Source organism: Melitaea cinxia, chromosome 29 (assembly GCF_905220565.1).
Source record: "Melitaea cinxia chromosome 29, ilMelCinx1.1, whole genome shotgun sequence".
Lineage (NCBI taxonomy): Eukaryota > Metazoa > Arthropoda > Insecta > Lepidoptera > Nymphalidae > Melitaea > Melitaea cinxia.
This window is the reverse complement of record NC_059422.1, coordinates 6423518-6437856: the sequence shown is the minus strand read 5'-3', so window position 1 is coordinate 6437856 and position 14339 is coordinate 6423518. Positions and strand designations below refer to the sequence as shown.

The 14339-nt window shown below is 34.3% G+C and overlaps 1 protein-coding gene across 1 annotated transcript in view; it reads right to left on the bottom strand.

Moving 5' to 3' along the window:
• The window catches only part of LOC123667844 (LIM and SH3 domain protein Lasp), a 37752-nt gene that overhangs the window by 11597 nt on the left and 11816 nt on the right, over window positions 1-14339 (bottom strand). Inside the window, exon 2 of the mRNA XM_045601680.1 lies at window positions 352-446. Within this exon, the coding sequence (XP_045457636.1) occupies window positions 352-446 (95 nt within the window). The remainder of the gene's footprint in view (window positions 1-351; window positions 447-14339) is intronic.

The following is a 14339-nucleotide window of genomic DNA, read 5'->3' as shown; positions in this document are numbered from 1 at the left end:
TTATTGTTTTATTTCAAACTTTTGGTAGTCTTTCGTGACATTGATCTTCTATTAAAGCGTCTATGTGTAGGTCTCCATTATCTAGTTGTATTATTTGTTCGTTATGTAAATTGTTTTAGTTCGTTTAGCTGACTGATTAAAAAAACATTTTAGATTAAAAATTTCATTTTGCTATTAGAGAATTCACATCAGCTAAAGAAAAATATTATAATTTTTTTCAATATGTTCATCTGGTGGAACACGTAAGTATTACACAATCAAGCGAAGAAGACACTAACCTGATAAACATTCAACAGAAAGTCATAGAAATACACATCATTTTGTTTATTATGTAAGTAATTAGGAGCTTACGCTTCGCAGTAGGGCAGTTTCCCGTAGCCCTTGTAGGTCCTCATGTTTAGCGTCATCCCGCATTCTTGGCATTTGAAACAGCCTTTGTGCCACACCTGAAAATAAACAAATATTATAATTAAATACATTTAACCTACATCACTATATAATGTATATATTAATATTTTGAAAATGTCTTGAATTTCAAAATTGAACCCTTAAATTATTTCTTAAGCTCTTCATCAAAAATTTCTTTATCCAAAATAGGCTTCAAATGCACCTTCGAAACGTCATTTTACAAATTAATTTTTTTTATTATTTTGAAAAGTGAAGCTACTACCGATTGGGAATGAAAATTCTAGAGAAGAACCGGAAAGAAACTCAGCAGATACTCTATAATAAAAAAGTAAGCTGTGACTTCAGTTGATCAGAACATGAAGTGTTCAGACATCTCTAAGTTTTAATTAATGATTTTAAGTAGAAAAAAACACAACCAAAATCGGAATTACAACCCTAGAGCGAAAAGCAGGGTCATTGCCAACTGTTGCAATGGACGTCTTCCGTCTCTCTTTAGATTGTGCTTACAACTTTCAACAAGTTCACAAAATACGTTCGCAAATAAGGTGAAAGGAAATGGTTTGCTTAGCGTGATGAGATATGACAAGGGGATGAGGGGGCGGGGATCAAATGGAATGTAACAATCGCAGTTCATTAACTATTATGTATTTTTTTTGTCATTTTCATATTTTTTTTCTCGTGTAAATTCTTCGTTTTATATAGACGGTCCCAAACTACAATTTATTAAAAACTAAAAGCTAAGCTATACACTGCAATTAAAATTAACACGAAAGGATAAAACCACGATAATTCTGACTAAATTTAATTGTATTACAGATAATTATTTTAGTAAATAGCCCAGTGATCCAATTCACATGCTAACAATATAGCAATTAGGCAACTATACTGCGCCGTAAATGGCAGAAACGTAGAATCAACTGCCCGTTATGGTGAAACATTGTGGGTTTTTTGATTCGCGCATTGATTCTGCAATTGTACTTCAACGCTACAGCTGTGTGAATAGAACCGGACAAAGGGAATTCGTTAAGGGTATGGAGGATACACTAACCTATAATTATTATTGTGTATCATAAGAGTAACTGTTGATTTTCTTCGCGATTGTTCTCATCAGAATTTCCATTGTGAATCTCTGGTAGCTTCACTATTGGATTTTTTTTATTATTTTTTTTTACAAATGGAAAAATTATATAAAAATTCCATAACAAAACTATTTTAACTTCACTATTGGATTTTTTTTAATTTTTTTTTTTGTTATAAATGGAAAAATTATATGTACATTTCATAACAAAACTATTTCAAGTTTCTTGTTTCGCTATAATTTCAATATTAAATTACATAAAATTTTAAATCCAGTACCGAACATGCGGCAAATAAGCCCGAGCGTATGTGACGTCACAATGTTAATTTCTATTCACTGTATCACAAAGCTGATGCAGTGTTTTGACTTTTGAGCCGTTGACACTGTACTATCGTGAAAACGCTTATCATTATGACGTTACAAATAATTATGGCGCGTCCGTAGTAACGTGGTATCAATCAATGTTAGGCAAATAAGTTACGATTAAACTTTAACACCAGGAGGTAGAATAGGCCATTAGATTATTTTTTTTACCTTAATTCAGAAAATACAAGTTTTAGATTATATTTGCGAATAGTATATAGTGTTTTGTACAAATACTAGCTTTAGCCCGCAGCTTCACTCGAATTGAATTTTTTATATAAAAAGTATCCTATGTTACTTCTAATACCTCCAAGAATATGTGTACAAAGTTTCATGATGCGTACACCTACATTCACATTTATAATATTAGTAGGGATTGCTCTATGTGTAACAGTAAATAGATTAGATCGAGAACGGAATTACCTATAATACATCACTGGCTACAATAATTAATCATTTTTAAAATAACCTGAATGAGATGGGCCTATAACTTTTTAACGTAATATCTAATATATAAAATTCTCGTGTCGCGGTGTTTGTAGTTAAACTCCTCCGAAACGGTTTGACCTATTCTCGTGAAATTTTGTGTGCATATCGGATAGGTCTGAGAATCGAACAACATCTATTTTCCATACCCCTAAATTAAGAGGGGGGGGGGGGGGGGGTTTAAGAGGGTTAATAAAATATATGGCAAAACAACGTTTGCGGGGTCAGCTAGTTATCATATAAAAATTATTAATAATAAATTATTAGCTAATATCGCTTAAATGATGTTAAAACCGTTTCATAATAAAATTCCTGTATTTTCCTGTATATTAGACTGTGGAACAACAAGAAATGAGTCAGATCACAGAAATAGAACTGTACGTGCCGTTTTCCCTTGAACGCTGTTGATGACGTGTTGTTTGTGGAGTGTTAAATGAATTTAGAACTACAAAACGAAAAAATTTAATATTTTTTAATGATAATATTCGCATTTAACAAGGGAGGAAAACGAACGGTCAGAGATATTATATAGAAACCGTCGCTAATGGACATCTGCAACATTTGATGACCATAAATTACTGCAAGATCGACCGATGTGTACATATGGCCCTCGCTGAAATATAAGAAGGCTTTTTCCAGTAGGATTTCCTACTGGCATAGACACCACGAGAGTTGACTCAGAACCTAGTCTGTAAAACCCTTAAATAAACGAAATAACGTTTGGGTGGTATATACGAACCCAAATTAACCCAACCAAATTAATCTGGGCACTGGACGAACTCCATTTACATTCACAAAAAAATTATTCTGTTCACGATCTCATAAGCAGCTATTTAAAAATACAATAACCACTTTTATTACGCACTTAGGCACGTGTTTAAGAGCGCTAATGTACTGATAAGATAATGTTCTGTTTTAAATATGATAACCAATGTTCTTATATTAATTGAGCATGATACGAAATTGACAAATAAGATTGTACGTGAGATTTTCCATACTATGTACTAGCTGATACTCGCGAGTTCGTACACGTTGCTTGTTAATTAGCAACAATTTATATGTTGATGAAAAAACGTCAAAAAGATCACAAGCAAAACTACCTATAATTTGATGAACTTGAATATTTTTTTATTTTTTTTATACAATGGTAGGCTTGCGTTTGACCACTATTTCACCTGGTGATAAGTGAAAATGCGGTCTAAGATGGGGCACGCTTACCTAGAAGTAACCTATTCACTCGCAACTTAAAGATCCCCAGGTTATAGTTTTCCGGAAACACAGACGCTGGTAGAGAGTTCCATTCTTTGGCCGTACGCATTAAGAATGTACTAGCGAATCGCTTAGTGCGTATAGGGGGAATGTCAACCATATAAGGGTGGCGTAACTCAGTGCGTCTGGTTTTACGATGATGAAATGGGGAAACTGTTCAATTTTCCGATACTTATTTTAAATTTTCATTTTACTTGGTGTAAGAACCGTCCACAAAGTATTTCATCCTTCGAACCTCCCATAAGTATATACAGAACTTAAAAAAAAAAAATACAGTCGAATTGAGAACCTCTTCCTTTTTTGGAAGTCGGTTAAAAAAGTAACTGAATCCTATATGTGCTTAGCTAATATATTTTAGCGTTTTAATTTTATGTATGTACCCAAAAAACCAACCAATGCAATAGTATTTTTTTTTTTAATCAAAAGTGTAACAATTTTGTTTCTATTGTCTCATTTACCCATTACCCTGATACAAGTTTAAATTAAGTCACTCAATTGAAACAACTGTTCGTGCCGCGTCACGCCGACCTCAGTCGCCATCTGTACCACGAACGGGGTCACAGCGCAATCTACTTTCTAGACATCTGAGTTTTTCCTACTAGCTTTACTATTAAATATGATATAATAATAATTATTATTAAATCATCTGGATATTTTTTATCAATTACTTTAATACACTGAGATCTGGTTATCAGTTAAGCTTCTTGGTCACAGCTGGCTGTTGCGCTAAAGGTTAAACGGACCCTGTTTTACTTCCTGCTGATAAAGCCAATCAGTAACTTATTTTAAGAGTGACCAGTGAAATAGGCCCTAAAATCCGTGTGTTCGGAGCTAGTTATGACAAATATTTATATCGGCCATAAAGAAGAAAGTATAAGAAGGAAAGTATTTCGTGATCTGGGCGTTTAAACCCATGGACAAAATATTGAATTCTACTATAATATAGGCCTTCGGATGTTATGACTTTTATTTAGGTATACTGAACACGATATGGCTAAAGAATAATGTTTAATAGAATAATGGTTAATAATTGTTTGTTAAATAAGGTATCGGAAATAAAACATCAAGGGACAACTCATGGCAATCGTAATAGAGTAAAACCATAGCTCATGGACGCCTGGAACAGCAGATCGCATCCGCAGCAGTTCTGGCTATCTTAACCAATACAGGATGACACACACGCAACACTGCATGACAACAGTATTATTTAGCTGTGACCTTTTGCAAGGTTGAGGGTACTTCCCCAGCCGGCCTGCTCTAGAACCTAATCAAGATATTTCCTGCTCTACCCTACACATACATCGCATGTCGTCTTTTGAGTAATTATTTAATACCTAGTTATTAAAAAATAAGTGTGCTTCAGACCACACGACTGAAGTAAAATTTCTTGAGCTCCTACATATACGAAACATAACTCTCTTTCTATCTTCACTAGCTTATATCTAGAAAGAAAGAAAAAAAAGAAAGAAAAAACATTTATTTGATCAGACACAAGAGTCAATAACAATAGTTTAAATCGACTATAGAAAGCAACATACACATAATAATCTTACACACATTAAACTATCGTGTGCATCATATCTCGCTCTCAACTTCCGTTCGCCTCGCCCGATCACACTTTTCGTAACGCTCTCAAGTCAAGCGTGTGTAAAGAGGTAATACTTCAATAATTTTAATGTTATTGACTCATTCCTATATAAATGTCATTCAAGGTCAATGAAGTTATTTAAGTCGGATGTGACCTCTTTAATAAAACATCGCCTTTAGTAACATAAAACTAATAATGTAACATCTTTTACATTTCAATATTAGTAGAGTTAAGATAGGACGCTGAATTTTAATATCAAAAATAGAAATGGAATTATTATTTATTAACTATTTATTTATACTTTTTTTATAGTACACTACAATTACATTTTACACATCATTGCATAATATAAAACAAAGTCTGTATGCTTAGATCTTTAAAACTACGCACCGGATTTTGATGCGGTTTTCTTTTAGTAAATAATTGTGTTTGCTCACAAATGAAAAAAAACCGACTTCAATTTCATAGACGAGTAATACAACGTAGATCGACGAAAAATTGTCAAGTAACTACGCGTTATCAAAGATTCCTCAAAAAGTAGTTATCAGATCTCGATAAAATGTATGTGTCGATTAAATTAAAAATTATCAAAATCGGTACACCCAGTAAAAAGTTATTGCAGGTTTTCGAGAGTTTTCCTCGATTTCTCTGGGATCCCATCATCAGATCCTGGTTTCCTTATCATGGTACCAAACTAGGGATCTCCCCTTTCCAACAAAAAAAAAAGAATTATCAAAATCGGTACATCCAGTAGAAAGTTATGCGGTATAATACAACGTAGGTCAACGAAAAAACCGTCAAATAAAAATGCATTATAAGATATAACTCGAAAAATAGTTGTTAGATCTCAAATAAATTTAAATGGGACCAATTGACACACACCACCTTTCGATTAAAAAAAAAAAGTCGGAATCGGTCCACCCGGTCAAAAGTTCTGATTATACACAAAAAAAAATACAGTCGAATTGAGAACCTCCTCCTTTTTTGGAAGTCGGGTTAATAAAGTGATTCCTGAGGAAAGTTTATATGTATAATACATGCGTAATATAGCAGAGAACCACTAATAGTTTTAGAGGTTTCTAATGTGATGTCATAAATAAACACATTTTTAGTCTAAAATAAGGGTGAAATCGCGTGTACACCTAGTCTGTTTTATAATCAATACAATGCACTTTCCTATTAGGTTAGGACAGTGAAAAATGACCGGAGGGTTCCTTTAGCCAAATCGAGTTATCTAATCAACGGGCGTCCGCCGAAATAGGGGCGTTAGGGACGATGCACACCGAATGCGGGACAGACTTTTATATGCAACTGTGCACATGTGCAGATCGGAGGAGGTTCTTTAATATCTTCGTCGAATTTGCCCGTAATATTTTGTAAATTAATATTAATTCATATATACTTAACGAGAATTATAAAACGAGTTACTTTTCTTATTAATTTAAAAATAAAAATAAAAACCGGCAAAGTGCAAGTTGGACTCTCGCACCAAGGGTTCTGTACAAACAAAATTATGAAAAATATTTTTATTATATAATGTTGCTAAAAATTTATGCTATTCGCAATTTTTTCTTTATCTGTGCTATAAGACGTTGCTTCCTACCAAATTTCAAGACTCTGAGTTCACGGGAAGTACTTTGTAGGCTTTGATTCCCTTGCGAGTGTCGAAAATTTGTAGCATAAACGGCTGTATCTTTTGATTGCGTTGGGTCAAAAGTTTGATTTTATTCAAGAGACAGTAGACCTGAGTATTTGATACAAATTTCAGCTTGATACCTCCACGCGTTCCTGAGAAAAAGGGTCTTGACAGACAGACGGACGACAAAGTGATCCTATAAGGGTTCCGTTTTTTCCTTTGGAATGCAGAATTCTAAAAACAACTTTAATTACATCGACAAATAATACGAAGTAGGTAGTCGATATAACAGTAAATTAAATATGCATTACTACGTCAGATCAATTTTAAATTTGACCACAGTAAAAGGTTATGAAGTAACACACATTAAAAAATTAAGTAGAATTGGTAACATCCTCTTTTTTAAAGCGGTTCAAAAGAAAACCACATATACATACTCCTTTCACACATCAAGAAATGCCTGCATTTAACCACTTAGTACGGAACATGCTGTATTAAAGATATACATTTTAAATCGTTTACTAATTACGTCTCGTTTACTTTCACGGATAATTACTACGCAACGAAACGTGTATTTACGTGTTTACGTAGCGCAAGACCGGTTTAATGTTTTTTTGTTTTTAGAAAAATCTTTACCAATACTTTACCACTTTTTTTTAAATGTAACTAAAAAAATAAAAAATAATTACCTTCGTATTGAAGCAATAATCGACATTTTATTATATTATTTAGAATCACCCCTGTACATCTACAATAATTTGAATTGGCATGAAGTTAGACATGTTTTTTTTTTATACAACTAGGTCGGCAAACAAGCGTACAGCTCACCTGATGGTAAGCGATTACCGTAGCTTATAGATGTCAGCAATACCAGAAGCATCGCAAGCTCGTTTCCGACCCCTTCCCCAGTTCCCCGTAGGAGCTCTGGTCACCTTACTCACAGGAACACAGCGCTGCTTGAAAACAGTGTTATTTAGCTGTGATCTTCTGTAAGGTCGAGATACTACCCTTGTCGGGCTGCTCCATATTTTGAGCAGGAAATTTCCTGCTGTGCCCTACCTCAATTATATTTATTTAAGTCATGTTTTACGAATACGGTCGGCCAACTAGCGTACTTGATGGTAAGCGGTTACCGCAGCCCATAGATGCCTGCAATACTAGGAGTATTACTAATGCGTTGCCAACCCTACCCCCGACACTTTCTAAGAGACATCTACCTTCCTCACCGCAGAAACACAACACTATTTCAGTTCAGAGTTATTTAGCTGCGATCTTCTGTAATGTCGAGGTACATCCCCAATCGAGCTACTACCGCCATAAAAACATTAAATTGGACAGGAGTTTTATGATATATACAAAAATTAAAGAAAACCATTAAATGTTACTTTAAAAAATATAAAAATAAGTCACTGAAGCCTGGTTGTTATATTTAGAAAACGATTGGCAATTCTTGTTTCAATATTTAACGCCTTCGTTAGTTTTTTTTTTTTTTTTTTTTTTTTTTTTTTAATTTAAAAACGGCATTTTAGAGTACAACTGTTTAGACTAAAAAAATTTGAACACGTCTAATACAGTTATAAGTAGGTTTTTTTTTCTTTATTATGAAGTGGTCGAACAGAGTATACTCTACGATCCGACCACGTCATAATACTGTATTTCTGAAAAAAATATATAAATACACAGCTTAGTTACATCCGTTTAGAGATTTGACCCCAACACCAAACTCAATCAGTAACACACACAAACCACACACATACACTCACACAGACACGCACAGTACACAGAAAAAAGTAATTATAACAGATAAACAAGTAACCCCAACCTACATAAAACCGTTTGTTGCGGTATTAATCAATGGTAATCGCTTCCATTGTTTCGTTCAAGGTCGACCGTGGCTTTTTTGTAAGCATGCGCATGATCGTTGCTCTTAACTGGTAGTTCGATTTAAAGCTTTTTCAATTATTTTTGATATCATAAACTTTCGATGCTCAAATGCCCATGCTTGGGGCCTCTCTCAAAGATAGAATTAGAAATAAAACTATCAGCGAGAGAACGAAAGTAACAGACATAGCCCACAGAATTAGCAAATTGAAATGGCAGTGGGCTGGTCACTTATGTCGCAGGAACTATGGCCGTTGGAGCAAACTTGTCCTGGAGTGGAGACCGCTTGTGAGTGTGAGACATCCATCGGCCCACTGGACAAAGAATAATATAAAGGAATAAGATTGCCGGTGTGGGCTGGATGAGTATTGCGGAAAACCGGCCTTTGCTGCCAAATGCCTGGCAAGAAATTGGTTAGGCCTATATCCAGCAGTGAACTGCAATGAACTGAACTGACTGACTGAAGGGTAGAAGGTAGTTACTATGAAATCATTTTTTTTTAATTATCCTTTGTATGATAAGTGCATCAATGTGTGTTTTGTGCATGTATATTTATTTGCGAGTGTCTGTGTGTTTATTTGTGTGCTTGCGTATGAAAGAAATAAACGATGCCTTTGACTTGTATTATTACATCATAAATTTCATAAGATCATGTCGCCAATAAAACTAGCATTTTTTACACAAGCCAACTGTTTCACCGCCAAAAACGAATAAATAGTCAAGTAAATGCGCTATTAGGAATAACTCAAAAAGTGCTCGTGCTTTTGATAGAGTAAGAACTTTTACAAAGTACAAAATATAAGGAGACGAAGAAAGAATTGATTACAGTAATGAGTCATCGATTTCTAGAATTTTACTTTAGGCTTTGTTACTATCGAAATATACGAGTACGTACTATTAGTAAGGTTATATCCATAATAAACTAGCCAACAAATGAACTATCTAGATTTAACACTGCAAGGATTTTTACTAAATAAACATTAACATCCTGAAAATCAGGAAAATGTTATGGCCGTGAAATTAATTAATGTACACACAAACTTTGTATACGATTAAACCTACTTTCAATTAATTCTTTGTCTTTCTTGTATAATTCCGCAATAACAACACTTCCTGAATAATTGTGAAATCATTCGGTTTTCCCAAAACAAAATGTATCATTTTTAACCAACTTCAAAAAAAAAAAAAAAAAATAAGAGGAGATTCTAAACTCGACTATATGTATGTGTTACCTTACCTGCAACATTTTACTGGGCGTTCAGATTTTGATGATTCTCTCTATATTTGAGAGCTGGGGAAAAAGGAAAACCGACTCCAATTTACATAAAAATATAGTGAAAATAATTAGAACATCATCATTAGGGATGACTCAAAAAGTATTCGTCAAATCAAATTTAAATGGGACCATATGACAGCCACGAGCGTTCTATTAAATAATAATTGTGTTTGCTCGCAAACGAAAAAAAAACCGACTTCAATTACATCGACGAGTAGTACAACGTAGATCGACAAAAAAATAGTCAAGTAACTGCGCGTTATCAAAGATTACTCAAAAAGTAGTTATCAGATCTCAATAAAATTTATATGTGACTACATGACAAACATCAGCTTTCGATTAAATTAAAAATTATTAAAATCGGTACACCCAGTAAAAAGTTATTGCGGATTTTCGAGAGTTTCCCTCGATTTCTCTGGGATCCCATCATCAGATCCTGGTTTCCTTATCATGGTACCAAACCAGGGATATCCCCTTTCCAACAAAAAAAGAATTATCAAAATCGGTACACCCAGTAAAAAGTTATTGCGGATTTTCAAGAATTTCCATTAATATCTCTGGGATCCCATCATCAGATCCTGGTTTCCTTATCATGGTACTAAACTTGAGATATCTCCTTTCCAACAAAAAAAGAATTATCAAAATCGGTATATCCAGTAGAAAGTTATGTGGTATAATACAACGTAGGTCGACGAAAAAAGCGTCAAGTAAAAACGCATTATTAGATATAGCTCGAAAAGTAGTTGTTAGATCTCAAATAAATTTAAATGGGACCAATTGGCACACACCACCTTTCGATTAAAAGAAAATTTGTCGAAATCGCTCCACCCAGTCAAAAGTTCTGATGTAACATACATAAAAAAAAAAAAAAAAAAAAAAAAAATACAGTCGAATTGAGAACCTCCTCCTTTTTTGGAAGTCGGTTAAAAAATAATTAACCCAGTAAAAAGTTATAGGTAGGGTAATACAAATAATGCACAATCGTATTTAGAGCCTTCTCTGAAGTACAATATAAAAAAAATACAGTTAAATTGAGAGCCTCCTTTTTTAACGTCGATTAAAAATGCATTTCATTTCAAATCCGCGTAATGCCACAATTAGGTTGTCACTGCATCGTGCAGTATGAAGAAACGGTTCCGCCCCAAAAAACCCTGTCATTAGAGCGGCAGTCATGGGCCAGTGACAGCTCAGCTGACATTTCATATCCTAGGCATATGCTCTCGTAAGACCTAATATATTTTATTCAATCACCGTGTTTGATGTAGGACATATTTATTAAAATTACTAAATTTGCGAGTACCTACCATTAACAACCAAGTTGCATTTTTACGCTTGTTAGATTTTTGTAATTTTTTGGTTTCTATCCAGTATAAGTTAACAAAGTTGTTCAAAAACAAGTTGTTGACAACAAAAAAAATCGTTTCAAATTTAATCTGTTCCGACTTCTCATCTTAAATTTTTTATATACTTTCCAACCGCTTCCACTACGTTTTTATACCCAAACTTATAGAGAAGATCGCTCTTCTAGCGACAGGACCACCATCTTTCTAACATGAATTGCTACGAACAAAGAACTTGCCTTCTTGGACCTTCCTATGTTACAATTCTTATATTTGTTTCCTAATAATGTGCAATTACACTTATTCATCTTTCTTAAATTCACTTTCCTTACATAAATCATCTTTAATACAATCACAACCTATCCAATTTGGTACAAATATTGTAGTTCTGCGCGTACATAATTTCATTGATTCATTTTCATTTATATAGATCGCTTCAGCCTGAAATATCTCACGACTGGGCAAAGGCCTCTTTCCCCGTGTAGGAGAAGGTTCAGAGCTGAATCCACCACGCTGCTCCATGCGGGTTGGTTATATTCCCTACTATGAGTAACGATCGCTATCAGGTGCACATGATACCAACCGGGAGCAATGGCTTAACGTGCTCTCCGAGGCACGGTGGGGAGACCCACAAGGACTAACAACCAGACCGGAGTTCTTGATCCATTAGTGACAAGATGGCATTTGATAAAATGTCTATTTTGCCACGACTCACCAAATGTTAGTAGTTAAAATCTGGAAAAGGCACTTAGTTATTTAATGCAACTATAAAAATTTCGTTTCGTGCAACTATAAACGTTACGTAGTTCGTTTTATAGTGGAGATCACTTCTGTAGCTTCCTGGGTTCCGCGATCCCCTGGTTATGTACCACTGATATAAATAGATTATTGTTGTTACAGATAGTGCAGTATTTAACTGTTAACTGCACATTATTTTTTTTGCACTGTTTATCGAATTAATTGTATTTTTTTTTTTTTTGTAAATTAAACAAAATAAATAAAATAAATTATCAATAATTACGAATCTTGGCTTCTTGAAGGAAATTACTGATATAGTTATTATTGTGTGCAATAATAACTTTAATCAGCAAATAAACGGATGCTTAACTGACAGTTCAATTCATCACCTACTTTCGAAACGTCGGGATGCTGAAATATAAGTTTTAACGTTTTTTTTTTTGACGCGTAATTAACGCAAAAAAAAAGTTACGATTTCAGACAATTATCATGAGTCGGCATTCTAATGAGTAATTTTAATTTTATAACAAATATAAGTGCTATTGTCTTAATCTAAATATAACAGTACCAAACAAAAACACAAGAGCAAAAAAACTGTCCGAATCTGGTGGTTAGAGCCATGAACATTTTATACAAAAATAAATGAAATGAGGGCATTTATTTCGCCGTCAGGTATAATTTTATATTTGGATAATTCTTTAGCCAAATTGGATAAATCTTTTTCTGTCGTGTTGTTCGTGTTTACGATTCAGCCTCTAATATCCCACTGCTGGGCATAGGCCTTTTTCTCCAATTTGGATTGGAGCTTAATCCACCAACGCTGCTTCACTGCAGGTTGGCGTATATATTCCCTACTATGAGTAACGATCGCTATCAGATATTTGTGATAACAACCGGGACGGACGGCTTAACGTGCTCTTGGAGACATGGTGACATGGTGGTGAGACCGACAAGAACAGACAGTGAAACACCAAATCGAAAAAAAATATTTGTAAAAATACAAATATCCACCCCGAGCGGGAACCGAACCCGCAAACCCCCGCTGTTTAGGCGCGTACATGCCACGCTCACCACTACCCCGGAGCGGTTGTTAAAAATAAACGGTATGAACAAAAATAAAAGTGTGATTCACAGACGGCAGAAGTGATACTTCTGAAAAGTCGTAGGAAGCTAGGCCGTTGCGATTCGTTCTATCGACGATGACCATGGTCTCGTGAAAAAGGTCGTAAGGGCCATGCAAATCGCCAATCAGCTGTTAGAATTATATAACTCCATTTTTTTCTCTTGATGTGAATTTTACTAATACTTAATATTGCACAACTCAAACGTCCGCTCTTGTACGTGCTAAGGTTGGCTGTTAGAGAATGCTTTTAGCATTAAGTCTGCCTTTTGTACAATTCTTTGATGCAATAAAGTACTAATAAATAAATAAATAATAAATAAATTTCGTATTGAGGAAAAACTCATTCAAAATTTATTTTTATTTTTAATTCATGATACAATTTTGACTTTCATTCATGATACGTTTAAAATTTTGTGAACCGAATCATTGGAGCGTGAAACGCGATGGTGAGATGAAGTATGCCAATTCCGAACTACCGTTACATGCCATTGTTGGAAGATGGCATTCGATGATCTCGATTTCATATAAAACTATAACAACGGCTAGACGTACTTTACTTGTACAATTTGTTTAGAAAATTATATTATAATTGTGTTTGCTCGCAAACGAAAAAAAAAAACCGACTCCAATTACATCGACGAGTAATACAACGTAGATCGACGAAAAAATAGTCAAGTAACTATGCTTTATCAAAGATTACTCAAAAAGTAGTTATCAGATCTCAATAAAATTTATATGTGACTACATGACAAACATCAGCTTTCGATTAAATTAAAAATTATTAAAATCGATACACCCAGTAAAAAGTTATTACGGATTTTCAAGAGTTTCCCCTCGATTTCTCTGAGATCCCATCATCAGATCCTGGTTTCCTTATCATGGTACTAAAATAGGGATATCTTCTTTCCAACAAAAAAAGAATTATCAAAATCAGTACACCCAGTAAAAAGTTATTGCGGATTTTCAAGAGTTTCCCTCAATTTCTCTGGGATCCCATCATCAAATCCTGGTTTCCTTATCATGGTACTAAACTAGGGATATCTCTTTTCCAACAAAAGAAGAATTATCAAAATCGGTACATCCAGTAGAAAGTTATGCGGTATAATAGAACGTAGGTCGACGAAAAAAGCGTCAAGTAAAAACGCATTATTAG